This window comes from Carya illinoinensis, chromosome 8, assembly GCF_018687715.1.
Source record: "Carya illinoinensis cultivar Pawnee chromosome 8, C.illinoinensisPawnee_v1, whole genome shotgun sequence".
Classification (NCBI taxonomy): Eukaryota; Viridiplantae; Streptophyta; class Magnoliopsida; order Fagales; family Juglandaceae; genus Carya; species Carya illinoinensis.
The window spans coordinates 5,033,129-5,059,014 of NC_056759.1; the positions used below are offsets into that span (position 1 = coordinate 5,033,129).

The 25,886-nt window shown below is 33.1% G+C and overlaps 1 protein-coding gene and 1 pseudogene across 1 annotated transcript; both read right to left on the bottom strand.

Moving 5' to 3' along the window:
- Positions 1-239: 239 nt before the first annotated feature.
- Positions 240-1,989, bottom strand: LOC122319196 (annotated as a pseudogene).
- A 14,252-nt stretch (positions 1,990-16,241) lies between these two features.
- Positions 16,242-17,129, bottom strand: LOC122318748. Its single transcript, XM_043136344.1, has one exon. It carries the CDS (start codon positions 17,127-17,129, stop codon positions 16,242-16,244), a length of 888 nt encoding a protein of 295 aa, XP_042992278.1.
- Positions 17,130-25,886: the final 8,757 nt, after the last annotated feature.

The following is a 25,886-nucleotide window of genomic DNA, read 5'->3' on the forward strand; positions in this document are numbered from 1 at the left end:
ATAGTTAGCACTGAAAAATTACAATTAAGCGCAGTAAATTGGTTTGGGTTACATTGATTGTAGAAATTAGATTTAGAAAAACATAATTTTAAATTTCTTTTTTTAAAAAACTAAAATAAAACCAACGTTCATTGAGAAAAAACTAGTTCAGACTGTATTATTTTAACTCCTGAGTCCTCAAATCCAATGATCCAAACAAATGTAAGAAGTAAAAAAAGAATGAGAGGACTGCGCACAGAAAAGAATTCCCAGAAACAGAAGTGAAATAAGTAGAATGACGAGGATACGAAGTTACAATACGATGGGAATAATTTTAGTAATCTGCTGTTAAGTCTATTCTCTTGCAGAACGAATTAGCACTTGATTAATCATTTTGTCTAAATTCGCGTAAGATGAGCCATTCGGTTTACTTGTGGCGGCTTCCTTCGCCAACCTCATCCATTCATCAGCTTTCTTCCTTTAACTCTCTCCCCTTTTCTCCCAGCATCAGCTCTCTCACAAGGCTCTCTATTTTCTCTCTGCTTGCATCTCCCTCAATCTCCATGCCCACGCCCCATTCATTGCAAGAGAACCTACAATTGGTTTGTTGCTCAGCAAAGAACGGCCAACAGATCATTGGGACTCCGCTGCTCAAGCTTTCGATCGTGGAATTCCATCCGCTCTGCGTCAAAAATCCTCCAACGGATGGATGGCTGAGAACTTGTTCTTGAGGACACCAACTTGCTAAAAGACTCCTTTCTTTGGTCTGTGCCAAGAACTCGAGTGGAAGAATTGACACATCACCCTCCACGAGATCAGGCCTTATAATCCACAGGAATGTTTGATTACTATTTGCGAGTCCCCAGGCAAAATCAATTAATTGCTTGCTTGTCATGACCGTTATGCTTCCAAAATTCACGTAAACAACGGAATTGGGTTCTTTTTTGTCCAGCCATTCCAGACACGAATATTCTTCTTTCCATAGGTTTGATCCAGTTGATTTATATTCACCACCCGGGATCTGGTTTACGAGAAGTTGTAGGGGACCGACGGTGTAAATGGGGGGAAACATGGATGAAAGTGCGTCCAAAACTTCTTGCTCTAATGGCTCAAACGTATTAAAGATAAGAGCAGAAGCCTTTCGAGCTCTCTCGGCTTCGACCATTGCAAAATTCAACATAATTTCATCAGGATCTGTGGTTCTAATGAAGCTTGGAAGATCTCTGAAACGGATACCTTTCATACCAGGAATCCAATCTATGACCATATCCAAATACCCATCGGTTAAAAAACTCGCATCTGCACATCAAAGAAATTGCACAATCGATACATCACATCAGTTCTTGCCAACAGTTAAAGTTCTACTTACAAGCCTTGTGTTTAGCCGAAGATGAAACGAGAATTAGCGGCTATGAAAATAAAAGAATGAAGTTATACTTGATTGATAAGTTAGTAGTAGTACCTTTGAGTGGTGTTAGGACCTTCCTCCACGAGACGGTGATATTGAGCGTAGCCCATGAAACCACAGGCACTGGTCGTCCAGAAAAGAACCTCAGGGACGCCCAGCTCTGCTGCTGCGTCAAGAGTGAAACTCATGGAACCGTCGGAAACTATGCAAGAGACCGGAGGGACGTTTGTTGAAGTGGTGTCGTTCAGTTTCCGAAGAAGGTTTCTGAAGGGAGTTAAGCAATGTTTTTTCGTGGATTCGCACAGGGACGGAACGTCCTGGGTGGCTTCGGCATCGGATTCAGGAAGGCCGTCGGGAATTGTTGTGAATCGAAAGGAGGGAAGGCCGTCGAGAGAGTTAGGACCTCGGGATTTCAGGAGACGTTTGTTGTAGAACTCTGTGTTGACGAAACTGATATGAAAGCCTCTGTAGTGCAGGAGTTTGGCCAACTTTATCATTGGGTTTACGTGGCCTTGAGCTGGGTAGGGGATGCAGACTGCATGGGGCTTCTCCATTAATTAAGGCCTTTGGAATCAACACAGTCTCTCTCTCTCTCTCTTTCTCTCTCTGGGCACAGATCAATTGAAAATGGGATAATCTTAGCTAGAGAATTGGCTTGGTTTTTATAGAGCTAGTGAGGGAAATTTACTCAGTCATCAACCTTTCCCACCTCAGCCGCCAGATATTTGGAGGTCGGCCATAAAATCTAATTTTATAAGACAAAACGCACTATGGTCGATCTACGGCTCTCATTTAATAAAAATTCTACGTGCAGTTATTTTTGTGTACTCTTTTATGCACTCCAGTGATATAATTGGTTGAATATTAAAAAAAAATTAATCCAGCCAATCATATCAGTGGAGTGCACAGGGAATACGCAAAAGTGACTGTATGTAGCATTGCTCCTCATTTAATAAAGGGTGCTGCTCGGCTACGCCCAGAAGTAACTGCTGGGCATGTCAGGCCAATTTTTTTAAAGAAATTTTTAATTTATATATATACTTTTTAAATATTTTTAAAAAAAAAAATATCAATACACTTCTTTAATCTTTGGCGTCAAATTATGTTAATAATTTATGTTCGTATCGTGTCAAGATATGTATATCATATTATATAAATAAATTTAAACTTAACTCGTTAAGCTTATTGTATTTAAAAATCAAACTCTAGCACGATCAATTAACATAACGAATCGTATTGTGTCAACTCATTTCAACACATTTATATAAACAAATTGAATAGACTTGAAATTAGTTAATTTGAACTGATTAAATTTAGTATAACTTTATATTAATCTTAAAATCACAATATCTATAAAAATTATAAAACTAATTATAATCTAAATAAAAAAATATCGAAATTAAAATTTTAAAAATATTACTTTTAAGTATAAGGATATATTTATAACATTAACTTTCTTTATGGGTCATAACGTGTCAAAATGTGTTGACTCGTTATGAATTCATTAAACAATTGTGTCTTAACGGATCAATTCGTTTTAATCTGAACCCATTAAGACTATATCCAAACTCATTATTATCATATCACTTTTGTGTTAAATTAATAGATTATATCACATATTACTATCTTTACTTTAATCTATAAATAAAATATATATATTAAACGCATAAACCGTCCTCAAAAAAATTGAAGCATTATTGTTTAATAAAAGGTACATGCTAGGAGAGCTGATGGACCGATGAGGCAATTGTACTTTTTTATTTTGTCTTCACTTATTTTAATTATTTTTTATAAAGTTTTAAATATTTTTTAAAAATAATAAACCTCTTTCTTAATTATTAAAAAAATAAAATTAAAGTATACTATAATCATTTCCATTGGTTCAATTAGCATTTTACTTAAGAAAATGCTGACTTCGATGAATCTACACCACCAACGTCAAGTAGTCAAAGCTACAGAGAAATAAAGATGCCGGAACGGAACGAATTACGAGTGTCAACTATACGTGATTAATATAATAACTCTCTTACTAATTAAGGCAATGCGTACAGAAAAATCAGATTTATTTATTAAAGGAAAAAATTTGATTTTATCAATATGCATATTTATTTAACGTAATTATATGAAAGTAAGATGTCAATAAAAATAATGTTTATTTAAATTTTAAATATAAATACAGTAATATTAATATGCAAACCGAGATATAAATTCATTATAAGTAACAAAACCATTCTTTCATCAGACGTGACACCAGCATCATTATTACTGTACACAACGCGTGATCGTGACAAAGATATACAAGATTTGTTTATTTTATTATTTAATTGTAGCGGTAGGTATTCGGCTGTAACAAATTTGTAAAGCATAAATTTCGTGAAACCAAATTTATAAATTAATATAATTTTATTATATTATAAAATTATTTTTATTTAATATTAAAATTAATATATTATATAAAATGAGATTAATTAATAAATTTATTATTATAAAATCTGTTCACGCAATAATAAGTTTTTTCAACTATTAGATTTGTATACTGACTTTGTGATCTTCGTGATGAAAGCAATTTTGACGCGTACTTTTGAAATTTAAATTTTAGTTTTTTTATTAATCATTTTCAAACATTAAATAATTTTTTTAATTTTGATTTTATTTGAATAAATTAATTGAATTTTTCTATTTATCATTTATATACTATATATTTTATAAGAACAACGAATTCTAATTTTATAAGATTTTATACGAATTTCAATTTTGTAAGATTTGAATAAATTAATTGAATTTTTCTATTTATCATTTATATACTATATATTTTATACAAATTCCAATTTTGTAAAATTTGACATTTTCTACATGTATAAATCAGGAACATAAGTATGTTTAACATTTCATATTTATTTTGAAAATTACAAAAATATATTGAAAAATTTACTTGAAGTAGAGGACTATTAGCTTCAAGATCGTCAGAACTTTCGTACTGATAACGTGTTATGAAACTATCGAAAAGGAAAGAGAGAGATAGATTTATTATAAAACTTTCTAAAAGGAGAGAGAGATATAGAGCTCAGAGAAGTTATGAAACTTATGAATTTCTTAAAGAATTCAACGATATATATAGGCGTACAAAGTGGACTATGCTAGCTTACTATGCAGTACTATGCTGGCACTATGCACTGTGCATATGTCAGCCATTCACTATGCTAGTTACTATGCAGTACTATGCTGGCACTATGCACTGTGCATATGTCGGCAATTTACTATGCCAGTTACTATGCAGTACTATGCTGGCACTATGCACTGTGCATATGTCGACCATTCACTATGCCAGTTACTATGCTATACTATGCTGACACTATGCACTATGCATATGTCGGCTAGCTCAAGGTGGTCATACAATTTATTTTACAACAATGTTATTTTACAACATGATAGAATTTATTTCTAATTAGTTTCTAACACTGTATATGTGTGTACATCATGACTCGCAACTGACGTGGCACGTCAGCCATTAATATTATATTATATTAAAAAAAGGAAAAAAACAGAGGCAGAAATGCAGGGGAAGAAAATTTAAAAATAGATTTCTCTAGGAAAGGAGAAGGAAACTACAGCGGGGCATTCATCTGGGTCTTAATTGGCATTGCATTTTTTCCGGGTCTTCATCGACATTGTATTTTTTCTGGATCTTCATCAGCATTTTTTCTAGGTCTTCATTAGCTAAACAGCTGGGTCTTCATCGGCTGGATTTATCACTCTTCATCTGGGTCTTGAAGTTTACATCTCCATCGGCTAAACTTCTGGTAAGATTAAATCTTCTTTTGAGAATATAATATCTGCATTTGAAATGGGTTTTTTGCCTCATAATCCAACTGAATTAATTGGTAGAAATTGCTTGCACGTCATCTCTCCCTCTAGGTGAAGTACTACTGCTTTCAACGTGCCCCCAAACTTAAGTTTACTGTCGGTTTCCACTTTGGTCTATTATGATCTTTGGGACCACTTGATTGTATTGATCTACTTTACTACCTTCCTAAAAGAAGAAATATATATATCTCTCTATAATAATAAGCGCCTATCGCGCTTCTACAGGAATGAACAGTGAATTCACACATTCTGTTTTTTTTCTTCTGTATTTATTGCATAGTTACTTTTTTAACCTTTTGTTTTCTTCCTTTGTGTCCGTTTATATAAGGATGTTTTGGCCTTTAGTGAGGTTGTGTCAGTGATATTTTTTCATTCGTCTCTCTCCTCTCTTATCTCTTTGTCTCCGCTCTCCATCTTGCTGAACCTCTCTCTCTCTCTCTCTCTCTCTCTCTCTCTCTCTCTCTCTCTCTCTCTCTCTCTCTCTCTCTCTCTCTCTCTCTCTCTCTCTCTCTCTATTTTTGAATTTATGTATTATTTTGTTTATGGATTTGATGATCTATGATTTTTATTTGCAGAAGAAGGAAAATATTACTCCGATTGGCTTGAAGATCGTGGTAATTTTAACTCCATGTCTTTTTGCTTTTGAACTTCTCACCCATTGATGTTAAGCTAACCTGATCTTCGTTGGGTTTCCATCCTACAGTTTTACGGATTCTTGTCCATTTTAACGGTCCAGATTAATTCTATCAGTTCCTCTTCTTCACCGTATATAGTCTCCACAGAGCTTAGAGAGGGATTTCAGAGGAAAAGCCATAGGCAGGTCAATCTTATCTCTGAGATCCCCAAACCAAAGGCTGAGGAAGAGAAGAAGCCTCAAGAAAAAGAGACTCTCAAGCCTGAAGAGAAGAAAGAAGAGGTCTTTTCTTTAATTTTTTTTGAGGAAACAAAATTTTCTGTAGATTTTTGAAATCTTCATCCTTTTTTTTATTTGCTGATTCATTTGAGGCCTCTAATTGTTTGATACAACCTCATATCGTCTCAGTATCTTGTTCCTTCCCGAAACCTCCAAGACTCAACCTTTCTTCTCAAATCGTCGACTGTAACAGAGAACCATGCCTTGAGGGAGAAGAGAAAGGTTACCGAGAGAAAATCGTGGCTCAGATTCCTTCGGCGTCGTCGCCGGAGAGGGGTGTTGTTGTTGATATTGGTGTTGCAGTGGTGGTGGGGTCAGGGGTGGTGTGGGCTGGAGTCCATCGATGCCCTCTAAGATGCTTCAAAAACACACGGAGAGAGAGAGAGAGAGAGAGAGAGAGAGAGAGAGAGAGAGAGAGAGAGAGAGAGAGAGAGAGAGAGAGAGAGAGAGAGAGCGAGAGCTCTGAAGAAGAAGGAGAAGAAGAGAGAATATGGGGCAAAGAGATGAGACGAGACTGTTACTTTTTAATAATTCAATAATTCAATAACTCTTCCTTTTTAATATATCTATATATACACACGCGCATATGTGTGCGTGTACGTGCGTTAATTATTCTATCATCTTCTTTTCACACAAATTAGATTTCGATCATTTCAGTGAAGACGACAATTTATCTGCTAATTAATTCAAATTTCATATCAATGAGCTATATGTTTTTCAAAAAGCAGTAATCAAATCAACATATATACATATATGATTTCATTGGATCATTACAATCAACTTATAATAAACCGGATGCTAAATCCAATGTGAGTGGGGGGGGTAAATGCATAAACCAGAAGTCTCGATTATTCAATGGAGTTGGTTAATAATGTCAAAGTTTGGTGGGGTCAACATCTTGTAGGAGGTGCAAAATCATTATCAAAGGCAGATGCTTTTCACAAAGTAAATAACTGCGACCCCATTTTCATTCTTTTCACTTTCTTAATGATGGTGATAAGGTACCTACAGCAAATCAAATCACTGTTTCAAAACTTATTTAAAAATCGAGTAATCCTGCGTACATTCGTGAAATGCGTAAGTGTCGTGTAATCGTTCTGAAAAAGATTATGATCTATTATTAAAAAATTAATTTTTTTATATAGATCTCATATTTATTCACTTTTTTAAAATAATTGTGCGGCGTTTACACACTCAAAACTGCAACTATCATTTATCTTAAAAACTATAAATACTTTAGCCGCAACAAATCTCACAAATGTAAATTCAACGTAGTTTTATGAGGCGGATTAGATTATAAAGTTATTTTTATTATAAAATAGATCTAACGTATTATATAAAATTATATCAATTTTTGAATTTAGATCTTTTTATAGATAAATACTTTTTTTTTTTAAATAGAAGAGATAATAGAACGTCAACATGCATTATTTTAAAAAACTGGAAAATAATGCACCTCTTTAACTTCTTCTTCTAAAGACAAGGTTAGCGGCAGGATTAGTTTCATGCTTTATATTTTGTCGGGAGATCTTTTGATAACTTTATTTAATGTAGAGATTATCTTTGGTGGATCGCAAAGATAATGCATGGTTATTGATCGAAATGAATAACTTATAAAAAGAGGGTCCATTAATTAATTCTGTTTGATGAAAAAGAACCGAAAGAAAGAATCTTATAAAATTAATCAAGATTGTAAGGTGATCAAATTTAACAAAAGCACACCAGTCAAATGATGTTGTTTGGCACCGATGATGATCATTGAATATTGCAAAAATATCACAAATAAATAAAACCACCTCAATATTATACATCATAATGTTTATGTTATATATCTGATGGAAAATTATGTTTATCACTAAACTCATGCTGTGTTTCTTTTTCATGATTTGATTAGACCTCCTCTCACTCTCACCATAATTTTTCTATGCCATGCAGCGTGGACCCATGATTCAAGGCTAGCTAGGGGTTCTCTAGCTCATGAATTAAGTGCCCTACGCTCTTTTTAAAAAAATTAATATTGTAATTGAATGATTGATTGATAGTGATTTTTAGTGGGTTAGTGAGTGAGAGTCGCTAGAGTGGTGGATTCAATTATATGGGTGAATTGATTAATTGCATTCATAAATAAAATGAACCAACACATTTTTGTGTTATTTAAAAATTGCTTAATCACTATAATGAGTTAATGTTTTGGTTGTTGTTAACCTTGATTCCACTACTATTACTACATGACAAACACTATTACTTCATTCATATTAGCTATAGCTAGCTGTCAAACACTATTGTCATGGTTATCAACTCTATTTGCAACGTCTAGCTCGTCATCATCATTACTTATAGATTGGTTTTGAATCTTGATTTAATTGGACATATAGGAAAATAGGATTAAATACCATAATATTTAAACGTTAACACTAATCTCGGGGTTTTCCCAATCAAAAGGTTTTTAGGATATAATAATTTCATTTGTAAGGATCGTTCACATATATAAAAGTACTATTTAATTTTCAATTTTCAATTTTTTACCTCTTTATTACTTAATCATTATAATTTTTTTAAACTTTCAAACAAAACAAAAAAAATAATATAAATTTTTCAAATTTTAAAATAAAAATTATATTAAAAAATTATATGCTTAAAATATTTTTTGAGGAAATTTCCCTACGATGCTGACGTCATCTCAGATCCTCAAGTTCTTAATCAGCCGCTAAGGACCATATATATATATATATATATATTTTTTGAGGAATACATTATTACTAGCTCCAATTATATAAGCTTTCCACGTGTGTATTGACTTGAGGTCTCCTCCACTTTGTCAGTGCTCCTACCATGCATCCACCCATTAAACATTTAGAGTTAAATATTGTATTATTTTATTATGAACGACTAATTAGTCTTCGCCTAAATTAATTATATATTCATGGGGATATTGTTTTTTGAAAAAATACGTGAACAAATGCAGGGATTACACTTACTCTAATCTCTTAATCATCCCCACCCCCGCCGCCCCCTGGCCCCCCCTTGGATTCGTCGATCAGTCTAGGCAATGGCTGCAGTGACAGCAGCATCACGGTAATCGAGACCAATAAAACCATTTTTTTGCGTCAACTTGGTCAACAATTCCACAGGTCGTTTGGTTCTTGACTCCTGAGACTTGAGAGGCCCATTGCAATAATTCAAAGCAAATCATGAGTACACCTGACTTAGCCAATATAATATATAGATATATATATTGCCCTTTTAATAAATTAACAGTTTTTTGTGTCCGATTTTTTTCTTTTTATTCAATAAAATAATCTCAACTTCATTATTTTAAATTATTAATTATTTTTTTAATGGAATTATTAGCTAACATCATGTGGGATACATCATTAATTAATTAGTAATTACATCAAGGTATGCACTCCACCATAAACTATTTTATATATTAGCAATTTATATTAAAGGGAATATAAATCAAAAGGTGCGACATGTTAGGTACATCATTGCCTAATATATAAATTAAAAATTAGATTTAATTAAACACGTTTCCGGTCAATAAAATATAATTCAGAGTATAGGATTTGGACTCTGTGTTTGGGATTCGAATAATTGAGTGGACTCCACTCGATTAGGAAACGTGTTGGTTAGAGATTGAAATAATTCAATAATTGTCCCCACTACTCATTTTTTTATTTTCCATCACAAATGCATTGCATGTGGGTTTCCCTTGTGTGTATTATCACGTACACAAACCTCCCACATTCCTCTCACGAAATAAAACTGTTCTCCATTGACCCACCTCGACTCCTATCATTTTGCTCCTCACCTTCTCTTTCCTCTCACTTATTTTCTCTACTTTTTTTTGCCCTATCTCATAGAATTTGCATGTGGGTTTCCGTTTTTGTTAATAAAGCTCTGTATGAAGAGATTTTGTCCGTTGTCTTCTTTGGTTTTCTCTTTTTTGCTCTGTTTGGAGGGTTTTCTGATGGAAAACGGTGCAGATTCGACCTCTCGGGATTTTTTTAGCTGTACCCATGTCTAACATCTTCGGTTTCAGTGGTAAACTCTCGATTGCTTTAGAAAAACAAAAATGATATACTTTAAGTGTTCTTCTAAATAACATACTCAATAAAGAATTCATCAAAATTAAGCCGTTAACCTCTCTCTCTCTCTCTCTCAACAAAAACGGTGACCCTCTATTTTAGACCAGACAACTCTGATCGTAAGATTTTTACAGGTCTTCTGTAGCTGTCAGGCGTCGCAGCTATGATACTACATCGCTCTTCTGTATCTGTCAGGCACCACAGCTATGATGCTACATCTCTTGTCTCTTGTAGAGAGATGCTTCACGAAAGATGTTATGAAGCAATATAGTGATACTTTGTCATGATTTTCTCTATAAAAGAATTATTCAGATTATCTTCTTTCGCATCTCATCTTCTTCACTTTTCTAAATTTAGTTTGCATTCTTACTCTGTAATCTCTTTCTGCTTTCTCACTTTGCAATGGCTCAGCAATCTTCTCATTACCAATATATGAGGTATTCTGCACCTCGTTCATCAGTTATTTCTGCTTCTTCCGCAGGTGCTATAGTGCAATCCAATAATGATCTGACTAATAAGTCAGATAATGAAATTATCTACGAGCTTGTGAGTCTCGGTACCCGATACTCATCAACCCTTGTCGCATATTCTCAACGACTACAATTTAGGACTGGTGGGGTTGACAAACTCCATGAGAATATTTTTATCCTTCAGCGGCTTCTTATAGAGTCCAACATGAAGATAGAAGCACTAAAGCGAGAGAACAGAGATTTAAAATCTTTGCTTAACTCTTCTTTTCGAGTGGTTACTCCTTTAGATAGGAAAGACATGCAGATTTTTGAAGAGTAAGAGCGTTTAAAGATTGAGGCAAAGAGCCTCAAATTTCTGTAATTTTGCTTTGTGATAATAAAATAATACTTTACAAATATTCATATTTGTGTTTCTATCTTCTGTTAGATCTTCTATGTGTTCCATTTTATTTCTCCTTTAATAATGCATAATTTCTTACAAAACCGTAATATGAATCTGAAATACTAATTGTATTTAAAAGATGGTATTTTAGATCCAATAATTTCATTCATCTCCTCCATGAATGTTCTCTAAATCCCAACTGAAGCTCCTCATTTTACAAATTTTGTAGTTACAGTTCACTTGTAAAATCTTTGCTTGTTATTTGAAAAAATTCCACGGGATCAAGATATCAACAATCATGACAGTGCTGCTGCTCTCCTTCTAAACAGGTTGATTCACATGAATAACCTCAGTTGCTTCAGTATACTAAATGAGATGTACTTATTTCTTCTGTTCTTTATTTTAAGGCATTTCACCCATCTCTTACCTGAAGTTGAGCGGTGCATAGCGGTGTTGCTGATTACTATTATTTACTTTTATGGAAAAGTTTTACATTTATATTTTGCCTCCACTAGGCAAACGTCCCTTGGACGTTTTAATTCTTCTAGTATATATATATATATATATATCACAAGGAAATAAGGAATAAACTTAAGTTTCCTGTCGGTTTCCACTTTGGCTTATCATGATCTTTGGGACCACCTGATTCTATTGATCTACTATGTTTACTACCTTCCAAAATATAGATATAAATATATCACAAGGAAACAAGGAAATCTGTTGTTTTCCACTTTGGCCTATCTATTATGTTTACTTATGTTTTATGTTTACTACCTTCTAAAAAAAGGAAAAAAAAAAAAACAATATTTAGTTGGGCATGCTAGGGATATGGATTATTTATATATATAATAGTAGATAATAATATAGGCAGTTTTATAATCCAAACAAATTATGATAATAGAGGCAGTTTTATAATAATATAGGCAGTTTTAATAGTTTCACTCTATTACATAATCTCATATCAGTAAAAATTTATGATCATATAAATAATTTTAATTATAAGACATCACGTTACGCTTTAGATTAGTGTTTAATTTGTGCATAAGATTGTGGAATCCATTAAAGACAAATTTTTATGGCTTCACCTTGCTTAGTCTCATAGAGTTTAGAAACTCTTATTTTGCCACCAATTATTCTCTCTTTAATGGAGATATTTAAAAAATATATTGACAATGCCTTTGTCTCCTTTTCAGCATGGACAACGAGAAAGAACAGCCAACTAGTCCAAACATTCCAAATTACATGCATGGTTACTATGGACTAGTGCCTGCGTGGTCACCGACTTTTTTTCCATATCTGATTGGCAACCAATGTCCAATCAATACACAAGTGTTGTTATGATTTATTTTTAATAAGTTAGCTTCTTTGCAACTATTTAAAAAAAAAAAAAAAAAACATGGCATCGTTTTTGCATGAGTTTAATTGCAAACTTTTTGTATTTTTTACAGAATACTGATTACCAATTTCAACATGGCATGAAACCTCCAACTCCTATGAACAATTCAAGCTCCACTACAAGTAGAATAGTTGGTTTAGAGGATAATAGACTTGATGGTGGGAGAACTGAAGTGCCATATGGATCCCCTAGAGTTGAAGCAAACACTTTTGAGCTTAGACCAAATCCTACGAAAACCGATGATTGCAGTGTTAGGACATCTTTGAATGTCCAAGTGGATGATGATGATGATACAATTGAGAAGCCAAAGTCGGGTATGGAGTTTAATTCCATTGAAGATTTAATGAGTTATTATAAACAATATGGTAAGAAATGCGGATTTGGGGTAATGACAAAATGGACTAAGAGAGGAGAAGATGAGTCTGTTAGATATGTCACCCTCACTTGTGCTCGAGGTGGGAAGGCTCGGAATAGGATGTTAAATGTTGCCAACTCATGTCCAACAGGAAAGACGGAATGAAGGCAAAGATTAATGCCTTAAGGTAAGATGGAGTGCTTCGGTTGACGTTAGTACATAATATTCATAACCACGGCCTCAGTCCAAAGAAATCTCACTTCTTCCGATGTAATAGCGAAGTTAGTGATGCTATACAAAGTGTTCTAGATACAAACGATTTGGCTGAGATCCGAACGAATAAGAGTTATGGATCTCTTGTTATTGGCACTTTGTTATGCTCTTATATTTGCAGACCAGTTTAGATTTTTTTGTATATTTGAGGCACTTTGTTGTGCACTTGGATTTGTGGATTAAATATCTTTTTTACAAACGATTTGAGGCACTTGGATGTGCTCTTGGATTTGTGGATTAAATATCTTTTTTACAAACGATTTGAGGCACTTGGATGTGCTCTTGGATCTGTAGACCAGTTTAGACTTTTTGTATATTTGAGGCACTTTGTTGTGCACTTGGATTTTTGGATTGAATATTTTTTGGGTATTTGAGGCACTTGGATTGTGCACTTTGTTGTGCTGTTGGATTTGTAGACCAGCAGGAATTTTTTTGTGCGTTGTGCGTTTGGATTTGTGAATTTAGCTATTTTTTGTGTATTTGAAGCACTTGGATTGTGCACTTTGCTGTGCTATTGGATTTGTAGACCACCAGGAATTTTTTTGTGCCTTGAGGCACTTTGTTGTGCACTTGGATTTGTGGATTTAGCTATTTTTTGTGTATTTGAGAGCATTGGTAGTGGGCTCAACAAAACCAAATTATAGCTAAAGAATAGCTAAAATGTGAAATAAATATCTACAATGGACTCAATAAATATACAGTAAATTCAGCCATCAACCCTTTGGCTAACCAAATTTATTAAGCCCAAGACACTAGCTAAATAATATTTTTGGAGTAAAATATTACTTCCCCCATTGCACGTTGTCTCCCGTGTAGCCAAAAATTTCTGCCCTTCTCTCCTTTCATTTCCTTCACTTGAGAAAAACCCACTATAGCAACATAAAAACCTTCCAGCTCTCTCCCAGATTTTTGGTTTTCGGTGGCCAGAACCAACTCCCGGATTGCCTCCCAGCTCTAGCGTTTGCAGCACCGAACAAAGAGCAACCACAACACCGAACGAGAGCAACCGCAATGCCAAACGGACTCCATTGTCTCCCAGCTACAGCACCGAACGGGCGCAACTCCGTGAGAATAAAAGGACCACCGGTAAGCCGCCGAATCCCAGGACTCCATTGTTGGGTCTCCTCTGTTTTTTTATTTTTTATTTTATGCGATTTCTGGTGAAGGGCAGCACCGAACAGGGCTTCTGGTTTTGGTACCGGATGGGATTCAAGCACTGGATGGATTTGGAGCTATAGCACCGAACAATTCTCTGAGCACCGGTAAATCCCAGGCCATCGTGCTCCTCTATTTTATTTATTTATTTATTTTATGCATTTTCTGGAATCTACGAACGGACCGGATAGGATTTTTCTTCTTTGATGTTTGAACTCCATTTTTCTTTTTTTAGAATTCTCAATGGTTGATTGAATTTCTGGAATTTGATTTTGGTGTATTGGTTTGATAAAATTCTGATGAACCACTCTGAGAAATATTGTTGCTGTGGAATTTGAGAATTTCTTGTGATGTATTGTGATGAAACCGAATTTACTGATAATGGGTGGTCGAATTTCTTTCATCCAATAGTTTATATTTTTCTTATGATGTATTGTGATTATATTTTTCTTGTGATGTATAGTGATGAAATCGAATTTGACAAAAAATTTTTTCCATCCATCAGTTTATATTTTTCATTTTCTTGGTGATTCTTGTGGACCACATTCCAACTGTTTAGGAATGATATCTAGTGATTGATGATATCTAGTTCCTTATTTCATATCTCTTGTTAGGGATGGATCCATCCACTCATCGTGATGCATACTTCACAAATCTTCTAAATAACAATAATTTTTTGATGAGTGCCACAAATGAACAACAACTCTCTCCACCCCAAGTTGAGGTTATTGAAATTGAACCGAGTGGACGAAAAACACAACAGGGTAATAATTTTAGTAATGAGGAAGATTTGTTGCTTGTGGAGGGATGGCTTGAAACTTCCTTAGATGCGGTACAAGGAAAAGATCAAAAGCACACGATGCTATGGAAAATAATTCATAAGTATTTTGAGGAAAATAAGAAATTTGACTTTTTACGCAACTACACATCTTTAATGAATCGGTGGTCGACGATTCAACAAGCTACAAATAAGTTTTGTGGTTACTTGACTCAAGTCGAAGGAATGCATCTAAGTGGGTTTAACGAGCAAGACAATGTATGTTTTGCACCTTTTAAGCTTATTTTTTAACATGCTATTTTTTTTTTAAATCTTATTTATTTAGAACCATGGTCCTTTATGTATGTAGATTGGCAAGGCAAAGGTTATGTTCTTGGAGTTAGAGAAGAAGTCTTTTAACTTTGATCATTGTTGGCGGGTGTTAAGATTCCATCCAAAGTGAGTGGAACATATGAACATGGTTAAGCCAAAGAAGAAACCAAGTTCACATGATTCGACACCAAATTCAATAAATCTAGGCGAATATGAGTATTTTCATGTTGCATCTTCAAATTTGGAACGACCAATAGGTCGTAAAGCAGAAAAAGAGAAACAAAAGAGAAAAGAAATGACAAACTCCGACTCTATTGTGGTACTAAATGAGATGGCAAAAATTAGAAAGAATAAACTTGTGCTTATGCAAGAAGCACGTGATCATGACAATAAAATGTTGTGTCTTAGGCAAGAGAAAGTGAGTCTTAGGCAAGAAGAATTACTAATTCAAAAAGAGAAGGTGCTACTTCAACAAGTGAAAGCACGTCTTGAAGAAAAGATAGAAGATGAAAGAATTATGACATTAAATACAAGTGCCATGCCTCCAATGCTACAACAATATTATCTTCAACGACAAATGGAAATACTTGCAAGTCGTGCTAGGAAAAACTAGCTGTATTTTTTGTTTATGTTTGTTAGATTAATCACTTTAGATTGACCATTATGGAGTAATGTTATATTTATGTTTGTTAGATAATTTTTTTTCATTGATCATCATGGAGTAATTTCATATTTATGTTTGTTAGCTTAATCACTTCGTATTGATCATTATGGAGTAATTTAATACAACAAGAAATTTAATACAACCATAAACTTAATACAACAAGAAATTTAATACAACCATGTCTTATGAGGCACTATATTGTTGTCATAAGTGCTCGACGAGATCTGTTTGGAGTTGAGAATGGACTTTTCTATCCCTAAGAGCATGATGACGTTGAATGAACTCGCTAAATTCAGGTGTAGGGTCAGTTGACACTGGATCATGTGTAGTTTCTAGCAACTGTTCATATTCGAACTCTTCTTCTCCATTGTCAGCCTGTTCATCTTCAATGATCATATTATGTAAAATTATGCATGCCATCATAATTTCATTGAGTGTTTCAATGTGGAAAAACTGTGCAGGTCCATGAATTATAGCAAATCGTGCTTGAAGCACACCAAAAACATGCTCCACACCCTTCCTTGCGGACTCTTGGGCTGCAGCAAAATATTTTTTCTTGTTTCCTTGTGGAGCTAAGATAGTTTTAACAAATGTTGCCCATTGAGAATACATGTCATCAGCAAGATAGTATCCCATTGCATAGTTATGATCATTAATAGTGTAATTAACAGTCGAAGTACGCCCTTGAGCAAGGTCAGAAAATATAAATGATCTATCAAGCATATTTATATCAGTATGAGACCCCGGTAACCCAAAAAAGGCATGCCAAATCCATAAATCGTAAGAAGCCACTGCTTCTAAAATAATTGTTGGTTCATGGATATGACCAGAATACATACCATGACAAGCAGTTGGGCAGTTCTTCCACTTCCAATGCATACAATCGATGCTCCCTAACATACCTAGAAATCCACGTTTCTCACCAACTGCAAGTAATCTAACAATGTCATCATTGTTGGGTTTTCTTAAGTACTCTTTAGAAAAAATTGAAACAACAGCTTTGACAAACATCTTTAGGCTTCTTAATGTAGTAGTCTCTCCAATCTTCAAATATTCATCCATAAAATCAGTCGTGACACCATATGCAAGCATCCTTTGAGCAACTGTTATTTTTTGAACGGAAGAAAAACCAAACCTTCCAGAATTATCTCGTCTTTAGACAAAATAAGGTTCATGGGCTTCTACTGCAACTTGGATACGAAGAAATAGATGACGACTCATCCGGAACCTCCTTCAAAAATATTTGTGAGGATAGATTGTAGGATCAGTCACGAAATAGATTTTGTTGGGCTTGCAATCGATCGCGCCTTATGAATCTACGTGCATTTTTAGAAGAACCATGTGAGCTTGATCATTCTCCTTCCAAAACAAGTTGCCTTGCTATCTCAAATTCTTCGTTAGAAGCTGAATCAATAAGTGTCATTTTGTGAAAAAGCGAACGATCCATTGAGAGAAAATGAGAATAAAAGGTTTCAAAGAGATATTTGAGTTGAAGTGAATGAAATTGTTGAAGAAATGTTATATTTTATAGTAAAAGTATATAATAACCGTTGGAGAATTATAGCCATTAAAAAAAATGACCGTTGATAAAATATAACCGTTAAAAAAATTAATACATGAATAATATAAATGTTAAAAAATATAGTCGTTGGAAAAATATAGCCATTATAAATTTTAATACATCAATAATACAACCATAAACTTTAATACAACAATAATACAACCATAAATTTTAATACAATAATAATATAACCATAAATTTTAATACAACAATAAACTTTAATACAACCATAATATTTAATATAATCATATTCAAATTACAATTACAATTAAAATTCAATAAAAAGTTTAAAATCAATATTTTAATAGAATAGTGAAAGATTTGTTGAGCCTATTATTTGGTGTTATAAAAAGTGCCTAGTTAAAATTTGTAAAAGTGAAAACTTTAGCTAAATTTTAGTTAAAGTTTGTTGAGCCCACTACTAATGCTCTGAGGCACTTGGATTGTGCATTTTGTTGTGCTATTGGATTTGTAGACCAGTAGGAATTTTTTTGTGCCTTGAGGCACTTTGTTGTGTACTTGAATTTGTAGATTTAGCTATTTTTTGTGACTTTATGGCAGTTTGTTATGCTCTTGTAAAGATGTATATAGGAAGAGTGGGGTTGCTTCTTTTTCCTGTACATTTTGTGATCTTACATACTTCATTAATACCAGTATCACATGCAAACAAGTTGGTATTGCTTGTTGAAGGAAATATATGAAATGATAATCTTGGTCAAGAATTGAACTTATAAACTGTGATAACTTAGAGTGTTTTCAACTCTCTACTTTTTAAATTTTTAGATCATCATCGGAACAGTAAATATAAGATTTTTTGACTAATTATTGTCATTTGTGTTTGCAATGGTAGGAAAAGCTAGTTTTGTAGGGTCTGGGAATTGTCATTACACTTCCAAGCATGTACACAACGTCTTCCTTCTTTCAGTAAATCTCAGGCTGAAAAGATATTGATTTTTTGCATTATAATAGGAACTCAATCCTTAGGAGATGCTATCATGCAATTCGTTCTGCAGACAAAATAAAAGCATAGACATCCTATTTGGTTTGAAGAGCGATTTAACTGATAGAAATCAGTGCTTTTTTGGCCACGTATGACTTCATCGTGACTCCAAAGCTGAAATATCGTGATTTAACTGATAGAAATCAGTGCTTTTTTTTAGAATTGTTTGCTTTGCTTGACAAGCAGCCAGTGTAATACATTTTAAAGAGGAATTTGAAAACTGCTTCACCCCATTTGTCCCCGGGACACATTAACTTGAATTCCAATTTCAACATTCACACCAAAATTTCAGATTAACATAGTAGAGCATGGAAATAACAAATTACTGCATTTAACAAGAGTTGCTATATTTACATAACTTGGATAATATTCCACAAAATAACTTTGTATAACCACCAAAATAATTCCAAACTGCTCAATGGCTAATACAAATGCATAAGTCCAATACCTAAACACAAAACTACTAAGAAAATCCCAAATTACTTATATAACACTAGGTAAAATGCAAGTACAAATACAAAACAACAATAAATCCAAAGTAACGTGCCTAAACGCCTTTTTTTAGCTTCTTGTGCGTTAAGCACCAACTCCTTTTGCATAACCTCGTTGTTTTTATTGGACAACACCATCTGCACCCTCTCGAGGCGATCCACTATCTTACGGAGCTCAATCTCCCTCTTTTCAAGCAGCGCAAGTATCTTCTCGATATCTTTCTCTTTCTTTAACAATTCATCAATTCTTTCTCGAGCTTGTAGTTCAATCACTTCATTATCATCCAACCACTTGAAAAACTTATAGTATGATAAGCTCTGCTCATTTCATTTCATGCATATATTAGAAATGTATGAACTGTACAGTATATTAGTCATTATATATAAAAAAATGTTTTAGGCAACAAATAATGTAGTTACTTGGGTATTATACTTTGAGCACTCTACGAAGGGTTGTCTAGGATTTTTTGTAGTAGTTGACCATTTCAATGTGGCTTCGAGCTCACAAAAGCACAATTATTTTTCCAAAGTACGTTTAGAAAAGGATGATGAAGATATTAATGAAGATGATTTTGACATTCTAAGATAAACCCCTGTAAAACAATTGAACAACAGTTGAATAATGATGGAATAATTAATGAAGAGCAGCAAGTTTTGACAAATGTCTTCATTGATACAATTTTGTCAGACCTTGAGCTTTGAATCTACTTAAAATCAATTGGTCTTAGAGAAGACACTCAATTATATCATGATATTCAACATTGCACCCCATAGATTTTTTTTCTGAAGTGGTAGCAGTGAATGAATGATATTTTGAACACATTCCAACACAAAAGATCACTAATAATCTCATTGAATGGAACTGAATTCATATTGCAGTTATATATAGCTTATTTTTTAGTACCAAAACAAACAAGTTTTCTTTACTTCTCTTAGCTTTTGGAATATGCCTATAGCTTATGTTCCATTATTGTTTAGGATGATGAGCTACAGCTATCAGCAATGGAATTGGTTAGTGGGCATGGACAAGTTCCATTTGTCTTCTTATTGTTATTAACAAGTTTGTACGAGTTTCACATGCTATGGACACATCTCGAAATTTTATAACATATTCTTATTGCTTGTAGGCAAGGGAGCGCTATTGACATGTTCAGAAGAGCAAAACTTAGCACTGTTCCATGCCGTTCTTGGTGGTATTGGGCAGTTTGGAATCTTCACCAGGGCTAGAATTCCTCTTGAACCTTCACCCCAAAGAGTATCTCTCTCTCTCTCTCTCTCTCTCTCTCTCTAGCATATATACAGCACACATGCCAACTATTTTTACTTGTTTGAAATAGTTTTTGTTTGTTTTAGGGTAGGGCACATACTTTTGCGACAAATTTCCTAGTATTTAGTTCATGACAAAACCTAAAAAGTAAAGCATCATCAAGCTAAGAGTATTTTTTAAGGGTTGGGTCCATTAGAGTTTTTTAACCCATTCAAACGGTTGTTCTAAAGCTGACAATGTTGTTGGCATGTCCTTTTTACTGTCCATGAGTCAAGCCCAAAACCAGATTCTAAGGTAGAAAGATGATTAAAAAAAAATTAAAATTCAAAATATATAAATAAACCGAATCAAAATCAAACAAAATCTCCAAATCAACTAATCAACACTTTAAAAATCACAATCACAATCACAACTTTCATTCATAAAACTAAAAGCAACAAAAAAAAAAAAAAAACCTAGGTTTTCCAACAAAGATTCGTGACCACCGGGTTCGTGTCTCGTCGCGGCCTCAGGGGTGAAGACGACGAGGATGGAGGTTTGAGGGAGAGGGAGGACGACGGGGAGAAGATTGAATGGTTTGCAGGTTCTCAAGGTTCGTGTGGGTTCGCGACTTCTTTGGGTTAGGGTTCGTGTGGGTTTCCTAGGTTCTCTGAGTTAGAGTTCGTGTGGGTTAGCGTGGGATGAGAGGGATGATGAGAAAGGAGAGATGAGAGGGTTAGGATTAGGGTTCGTGTGAGATGAGAAGGTTGAGAGATGAGAGAGATGAGAGGGATGAGAAAAGAGAGAGATGAGAGAAAACACAAATCCGGGGAGGGAAGGGAAAAGTCGAATCGAGGGGATTTCAAAAAGTAAATGGCATCGTTTACATTTTTATGCCACGTAGGCACCGAGAACGAAATGGGGATGTAACCCCGTTGTGTTTAAAATTTTCCTTTAAAATATAGTTAGGAAAGGTGTAGTGAAAGAAAAAATGTGTTTATTATTTGTATTTTTTTTTTTTTTTGGCCTTGAGGAAACCTCATGTCTGTTTTGATCGTTGAGTAATGCTACATATAGTCGTGAAGTGTGTAAACGCCGTGCAATTGCTTTGAAAAAGAGTAGGGTCCACGATTAAAAAAGTTAGTTTTTTTTTTTTTCATGTGAGTCACGTATTAATTCACTTTTTTCAAAGAGACTGCGCGGCGCTTGTACAACCACGACTGCAAATATCACTTCTCTTTGATTGTTTGGGTGTAAGGTCCGATCAGTCTTATATGGTAGGCCTGAAAACCGATGTCTTCGGTGCAGTTTCGGTCCAAAACCGAAACCCCACCGACACCTAAAACCTTCATCTTTCTCGACCGAAACCGATCGACGGGGGGGAAGGGAACCGGCCATAGTTCAATCGGTTCGCATCAATCGGTTATTCGGTTTGAAAATCGGTTTCCATCACCATTCGCACGAAAGCCTATTTTTTCACAGAAACCACACAGCCAAAATCACAAATAGCCGCAAGATCTATCGCCTTCAAATGAAAGCAAACTCTAAACTTCTGGAACTCCGAGAGAAGAAAATCGAAGTCACAAGAGTGAAACTTCGAACGCAGTGCTTGGGGAACGACGGAGACTCGGAGAGCGAGAGGCTAGGGTGGCTGCTGCTGGGGATTTTAGAAGCTGCTGGAAACTTCAAATGCACATTGAAGACGATGATGAGAGGGATATAGTTACCCTAGGTCAAAACAGTGCCGTTTGGCTTATGTCAAACGATGCCGTTACATATATATTTTTGACACACTGCATCCTAAAAACGACGCTGTTTCACTTAAATGAGTGAAACGACGTCGTTCTATATAAGTATATTTAAAAATATATATATAAGCTGACGTCGGCCGGTTCAGCGGTTTTCCCTGGGTCGAACCGCGAACCAAACCGGCTGACGTCGGTTTGGCTTAAAATCTACCGCCAGCCGACCGGTTCTCTGTCGATTTCGGCGGGTTCTCTACTCCGGCGGCCGGTCTGATCGGTTCTGGCCGGTTTTCCGATTTTCTGTACAGCCCTATTATATGGTTCCGCGGCTAGTGTTTACAGTTGTCACACGTACAGGCTGCGGTGTGACAGCAACGTGCGAGTGATCTCCGTTCCATCTTCTTGACTATTGCATGGGTACGATAATCGAAGCGCACTCTAAAGTTGAGGCTCTATTTATTGGTAGAGTAATGCTGCATACAGTCGTAGAATATGTAAACGCCGTATAATCATTTTGAAAAAGAGTAGAGTCTATGATTAAAAAATTAATTTTTTTTTCCTGTAAGTTTCGTATTAATTTAATTTTTTTAAAGAGACTACGTGACATTTGTATAATTATAAATGTAAATATCATTGCTTTTATTGACATCTATACTTGACGCACGTGGGTACGTTAGGCCATGGGACAAATCTCAAAAATTGCATTAAATAATATATTCTTCTTTTATTAATGTATCATCCTACAGACAAAATTCACGCCACCGAATACGCTAAATTTGCCTTTTTTAAATATATTTTTTATAAAAAATTTACAATAAATTTTAGAAACACTTCTTTAATTACATTAAATAAAAAAAAACGATCAACACCATAAATAACTATTATTTATGGAAAAGCATTATCTTTTTTAATTAGAGGGAGTGTAACAGTGTTGCACGACTCTTCTTTTTTTCTTTTCTTTTTTTTTTTTTTTTTGGGTGTAGACGGCAGATGCTGAATAATTGGACCTACGGTTGCTGAGAATCTTCAACCAGCAACGACAAATTGGTAAAAAATCAGAAATCATACATATGGTATTCAAATACCGAAATTTTGTCTATTCTATACATCGGTTTGAATAGGAAATAATTAAAAATAAAATTATAAAATTATCATTATTTTATAAAAATACAAATCAATTAAAAAGTAATTATTAAAATAAAAATAGAAGATTGATCATTGAAGTCAAGCAGCCGCTACTCTTCTTCAATAAGTGGCGTTCCCTAGTGGGTGTAGTGGTAGAGGAAGTTCAAGAAAACGTTGATTTGAGGATATGATCAAGCCAGCATTTAACTAATATATAAATAAATAAATATATATATATATACATGTATGTATGTATATATATATGTATGTATGTATTTTAAATAGTAACGTGAGGGATATAGAGTTCTACTCACGCCATACATAAATAATCTTTAAAACGTCTATATCTATCCCTTTTGAGCTTTGCTATTAGTAGGCGTCATACATCACACACTACATAATTAAAATTTTTTATTAATTATCCATATGCCACATATTTAGTAAGAAAAAAAAATTAAAAAAATAACAAAAAAATTGTGTATCGTGTATGAGGCTTATTAATAGAATTTTTCATCCCTTTTAACATATAATTATAACTTCTAAGACCAGTTTGAATACACTACCGTATATTAGTTTTCTTATCAAAACATACTATGTTTTATTTTTAAATTTTAAAAATATTCATTTAAATAAAAAAAAAATGAACAGTATATAAATAGTAAAATCAAATAGTGAACAATACATGAATGATAAAATTTGATAGTAAACATTATGTAAACAGTGAAATCAGACAATGAACAATGCACAATTCGGTTGAAAGTTAAAAACTGTTTCATCTCATTTTACTATTTCAAAACATATTTTTTTATTAACTATTTTATTTCATCTTAATTCAAAAATTTTATTACTATTCAAAATATCTCATCTTACCTTATTTGAATAGTATATTCAAACGAGATATTTTTATCTTATCTCATTTCAAATGAATATGTTGTTCCTACCTCATGTTATTAATTTATTTCATTTTTAAAATCCTTTTATCTAATTTTCTTTTCTTGTTTGTGTAGTTAAGCCATCATTTGATTGTACAGATAAAATAATACGAGAAGAAAAATTTATAAATAATTGTGAGATAAATTGTAAACAAAATTTTGTTATTCAACTACATATCATATTTTTTTTTTTTTCTCTTATTAAATATATGGTATATGAAAAATGAGTAGAATAATTTAATTAATTTAAAAAGAAAAAAAAATGTGCTGTGTAGTGTAAGACGTGTCACTTGAGCAAGTGTGATTTAGGATGGACAAATAAAAAAATAACATTATTTTTTTATGATTGAGAACTTTAAATTTTATGATCGAGTCAAATGGCCGTCATGACGGCATCCCAAATTATCAATTTATTTATTAATTTTATTTTCTATTTTTTTATTATTTAAAAATGTAATAATAATTAGTTTAACTAAATTTGAAAATTCGGAAATCAAAATAATCACCTCAAACAATAAATAAAAAAATAGGACCCAGTGCATCAAGACATATCCAACACCATAATAAGAAAAAAGACAAACTAAACCAAGAAATTCAAATAATTATTGCAAAAAAAAAAGAGTAAATTCGAAGAAATACAAACCTCTAAACAGTATAAACTTCAAGCCAAAGAAAATAGATTTCTTATAAAGACCAAACTAACAAGTTTAAAAACTAAAAATATCACAAATTTAAAATTCAAACCATAGAAAGTTGCCGATAGCAGTATGAATTTTAATTGGAAAACTGTACCGAGCCGGTAACAACAGCACAATTTTATATAGGTTTGGTCTGAAACCGGTTTATAAAATGTCAAAACTAGACGGAACTGATCCAGTTCTATGATTTGTAAGATCGGATTGGTTTACTATAATACATAATTAAATTAATTTTTTTAATATTATATATAATATTTTTTATATTATATATAATTTTTATATATAATAATATAAATTATAATTATATACAATAATATGAATTATAATTATATATAATAATATAAATCATAAGTATATATAATATAATGTTATTACAATTTAAAACAAAAAACTTTAATATTAAACATGAAAATTTATTTAATCATGTGCTTTAAACATAAAAAATATATATTAATAATATTTTATGGCCTAATAAATTTTCAAAATATTCCTTCTGAATCTTTGATAAATACATAATTCATTAGTAATACTAATATACATTCGTATATTAATTATATTTCATTTTGATTAATAAGTATACTAATATATATTAGGAGTTTTTTAATAGTAGAATTTCTTTTACATAATAGCTTTTTTTTTTTTGTAAAATAGATTTTTGATAGAAGAAGTTTTATACATAGTAAGTTTTTTTTTTCTAAAGTAGATTTTTTGTAAATAGTAATAGATTTTTAATAAAATAGAATTTTTAAAAGCAGTTTTTCTTTTTTAAACAAGTTTTTTCTAAGAAATTGACATTTTATTATAATTGGAGTACCGGTTTAGGAAGGTAACGTAACTGGTACGCAATCGCTTTTGAAAAATATAAAATTAATGTATATCAACTCGATCTTAAATTTTGTCCAAAAACAGTTCCGATCGGACCAATTACAACCGTAGTCGCCACCCTTTCCTTAATTAATGCACTTATTTTTATAATTATTTTAATAGTTAATGTTTTTTTTTAATCTTCATTTATGTTTTTTTTATTATTATTTTTTTTATTCTTTTTAAT

Excerpts from the sequence above, each read along its gene's own strand:
- LOC122318748 (XM_043136344.1), bottom strand. The coding sequence starts at position 17,129 with ATGCTTGCATATGGTGTCACGACTGATTTTATGGATGAATATTTGAAG.